Source organism: Octopus bimaculoides, chromosome 2 (assembly GCF_001194135.2).
Source record: "Octopus bimaculoides isolate UCB-OBI-ISO-001 chromosome 2, ASM119413v2, whole genome shotgun sequence".
NCBI classification, from domain to species: Eukaryota; Metazoa; Mollusca; class Cephalopoda; order Octopoda; family Octopodidae; genus Octopus; species Octopus bimaculoides.
The window spans coordinates 91,199,453-91,204,157 of record NC_068982.1 but is presented as its reverse complement, the minus strand read 5'-3'; the positions used below and the strand labels follow the sequence as shown (position 1 = coordinate 91,204,157).

Here is a 4,705-nt window from a genome sequence, read left to right as displayed (position 1 = left end):
TATATATATATATATATATGTATGTATGTATGTATGTATGTATGTATGTATATGTATATATATATATATATATTCATGAATATATATATGTATATGTATATATTCGTCAAGTTACTTTTGTTGGCAGACTATCTCTGTGTGTCTATTAACTATTATTCACCGTGGCGCGTGCCGTTTCTCCGCCGGAAATGACGCAAGAGCTTCCGTCTTCTCTTCTTAATAGATTTTAGAGCAGTTTGATTGTTTGCTAGGGAAACAATATTGATATCGGGAACTGATACTGGTTTTATCTGGGCATCGACAGGACACGGACCATCGTGTATGTTTATATCATCAATGGCTATATCTCCTTGGTAACCAGTTTCTGTTGAACCCTCAAAGACAATCTGCAAAGAGAATATGTAATAATGCATCAGAATTATATAAAATAAATGGCGTATTGGAATGTAAAATTTTGATACGTTGTGTCCCAGCATGGGAGTTGTTCAATAACTGAAGCAAATGAAAAATAAATATCAAAGGTCAGTAGATTTCAGTTATTTATTATTAGAGTCCGACTTTGTAAGCTATTCGAAGCAACAATTTATATAATTAGAAGAAAAGCAGGAATTTCACGTATACTTCATACTTCAATTGTGCTCAAGAGCTGTTTTATTAGGATAACATATGATCTATGTATGATATTTATGCTTTTCTGGTTTTATGCAAAATATTCTGTTCTTAAGGATCGTTTTAACCTATTAGGTTTTTACACTCGGATTTACTGCAATGCAATAACCTGTCATAGTTTAACCTGATATGAATTGAGTTCTTAATTATCGTGGATTTATTCGTTGATGCTTATACATCAGTTCTCTATAGGGATGTAATTAGAATAATAACAATGTAACCATTACACTATGGGATACAATTTATATGAATACAAACAACTGATATTTCGACACCAGAAATACCACACTCGTAGCAAAACAACAAATGAACCATGAATAAGTGAAAGGACGAAATTTATTGTAAGAAGATCTGTTCGTATGCATGCATAACATGAAGATATCCAATCAGATTTTCATTTGGAAATTCCTCCATAAGCGAACAACAGCTGTGTATGATGTCTGCAACTTTACGAAAACATCTCCATATATCTCTCTATCCAAACCGACCATGTTGCGAACCAAAAGAGACCAATATCATATAGTTACAAGTTTCATAATTTATCATTGTTTTTAATTTCCAAATTCAACGACAACGGTTTCTAACTTTGTTGCTTCCGAACTTCATAATATGATTTACGAGTTTTTCATAGAATCAAATGGAAGAGTTTATACATATGAAAAGAAAATTACTAATTCGTATCAGCAAAGTGAGAATATATATTTATCATAAAATAATTAGCTATTTCGAAAACGTTTCTACAAATTCTAGCTTACACATTGACTACACGTTAGCTGCCTTCTTAAATAGATAGCTAATCTATCTTCTGTCTCGAGCCGTGGGATTCATAAATCCAGAGTTTAACCCGGTTTCTATGTCGAATAAATGACTGAGATAACAACATTCCTTCCACTCTGTATGGGGCACCGGTCCGCCGCAGGGTTTCCTTGATATTCCTTGATTTCCTTGATATTCTTGGAGCTCATTTTGCTCAAGAAAAAAATGCTCCGTCTGGTCCAGGAATCAAAACGCCTATCTTAAAATCATTAGTGAACACCATTACATCTAGGCTACACACCTTCATATAACATGGTTAATACTACACCATAGAAACTAACTTTCCTGCTCCTGACCAGAAAATACTTGACACTCCACAAAACCCAGTGCTCCCCCACCATATCTAAGACTGTACTGTTACTAGATATACGCATCCTACACTGCATCCAGAAGAATGCTAAATGACTGATCGGCAAATAATCACAAATTAACACACTGCAACACCTGGCTGGCAGATGTGGTGTCTGCTAAAACAACGGCACCATATTTTGCTTTCTCCAACTAGCAATTCCACAACCGTTATCATAACCGCTCACCAGACTTAGTCGACCCTGTTTTTACTATATATATATATATATATATATATATGTGTATGTGTGTGTGTGTGTGTGTGTGTGTGTGTGTGTGTGTGTGTGTGTGTGTGTTCTTTGTTTTGTCTATGCATATAGATATGTATCTATGTGTGTGTATCTGCGTGTGTATGTGTGTGCGTGTGTATAAATGTATGTATCTGGAGGCGAATAACTGAGTGGTTAGGTTGCTGCACTCATGTTCGCACGATCGTGGTTTTGATTTCCGGACCAGGATGTGCGTTGTGTTCTTGAGAAAAAACACTTCATTTCACGTTGCTCCAATTCATTCGTCTGTAAATTACTCTGCGACATATTGGCGTTCCGATTAGAGGGATATCACGATCTTTGTCACTTATACGCCCTTGGCCTGCCCTCTTAGCAGCAGAATGGCATCATTTGAGAGTTACAACAATGCGAAGAAGTGCATTGTAACCAGCGGTGTATAACAACCTCTAATAATGTGGTTGATACATTGGTATATATATATAAGTTCGTTTACGGGAAATGGTTTTGAGTACGCATATAAAAGTACCTGGTTTATTATGTCGTTACCGCTCAATGATACTAACTGACAACAGTAGTTATATGATGTTGTACCGAGCTGTGCCGATATAATATAGGATAAATATAATAGTAATAACAAACCATGAACGGAATTTATAAATATTTTAATGCATCGCTACCCAAGTTTCCACAAATCACATGTTTCTTACGACGTTAGTCCGTATTCCTGGGAATATATCGCCCGAAGAAATGAACGTATGAACGAAAATCCACATGATGTCCATGGATATTACGGATTGTACTGTAATCAAACAAGGAATCGTACTATAATCATCTCAGAATTGTACTGTAATCATACCAAGTCATAAGAAACATGTGATTTGTGGAAATGCAGGTAGCGATGCATTAAAATTCGTGGATTATATATATATATATATATATATAATCATAATAATCATCATAAATATAAAGGGATTAGCATTGAGTTGCTTCTCCAACATACTGAAAATTTAGAAATAGCAGTCAAAGAACTATTGATTCTAAACTACAAATTTTTCTCTAAATGGATGGCGATATTTATGGCACACATAGAACAAAACCGGAGGGGAAAGTATAAACAAAACAAGTCTTTAGTTAATCGGATACGATCGTTTCATGGTTAAGAGAATGAAAAATCCCTATTCCAAATCCTCAGTCCGATATTCTGATAAATTTGAAATTGTCTCTAAAAACCCGCATATCCATTAATCCCCCAAAGTTGAATAGGGATTTTTCATTCTCTTAACCATGAAACGATCGTATCCGATTAACTAAAGACTTGTTTTGTTTATGCTTTCCCCTCCGGTTTTTGGTTCTATGTGTGCCATAAATATCGCCATCCATTTAGAGAAAAATTTGTAGTTTAGAATCAGTAGTTCTTTGACTGCTATTTCTAAATTTTCAGTATGTTGGAGAAGCAACTCAATGCTAATCCCTGTATATTTATGATGATAAATGGTTTTACCGATAAAGGTTTTTTCATACTGAACTACTTGGCAAAATTGTTAATGATTAATTCTATTATTAATTGACGATTCCCTGCCCTTATTCTTGTATATATATATATATATATATATATATATATATATATATATATATATATATATATATATATATATATATATATATATATAATTTGCGAAAACAAATTCCCAAATCAATCAGGTACAACCCTTCTGCATTATGTGCATCTACATATCGTACCCTGGGGTCTTATTTATCTTATATTTATATATTTATCTATAAATATACAAAGTATCCGATAAAAGTCAATGTTAATTCAACTTTGGGGGATTAATGGATATGCGGGTTTTCTACTTCAGATAATACAAAAAAAAAATCTAATGAGTATATCTGAAAGTGAACTTATGGTATCAATTTGCACATCACGAAATAATACTTAAAGGATATAACCAAAATTACTAGCATTAATTAACTTCTACTTTAGTTAATACGTGTTTCAGTATTGGAAAATTACAATATATATACATATACACACACACACACACACACATACACACACATACACACACACACACACACACACACACACATATATATATATACAAAAATAAGAGGGATGACCAGCAAACGTGGACTCCTATATGCTAGAAATAGATGCCGAATCACCTAACCACGAAGAATATGTTCTCAGTAAAAATTTCAGCGAGGACCCAGACTGTAAAAGGGCAAGACAAATAAAAAAAATACTAAATAAAAAGAGATGATTAACCTGTTGGTGTCACCTGTTAATATTTACACAAGTAAATATCTGCAGGATCATCAGCGTAGTCTGTCAATTTATAGAATATAATTTCCAGAACTAGACACAGAACGATCACCCGAAAGGGAGCATGTGTAGAGTTCTACAAATTACATTCAGTGTATCCTTTCAAATGTCTTCAATCTGGTGCGCTGAGTCCGGAAATAACTCTGCAGTTAATAAATTTCTGCAGCTAATTTACCGGTTTGAGAACATCATAATTTAAAATTTAATAATAAGGGTAGAAATTGATATTAATCAATTAAAACCAGTGGTCTAGCAAGTTTAAAAAATCCGAAGATTACAATTATATTACAATTCAATGAATATATATATATATATA

At 33.5% G+C, this 4,705-nt stretch overlaps 1 protein-coding gene across 2 annotated transcripts in view; it reads right to left on the bottom strand.

The window, feature by feature from the left end:
* Nucleotides 1-7: 7 nt before the first annotated feature.
* LOC106870625 (uncharacterized) overlaps nt 8-4,705 on the bottom strand; it is a 166,583-nt gene continuing 161,885 nt past the window's right edge. For both annotated transcript variants that reach the window (XM_014916758.2, XM_052978431.1), the window contains exon 6: nt 8-386. In XM_014916758.2, the coding sequence (XP_014772244.1) occupies nt 153-386 (234 nt within the window). In that variant the 3' untranslated portion in view covers nt 8-152. The remainder of the gene's footprint in view (nt 387-4,705) is intronic.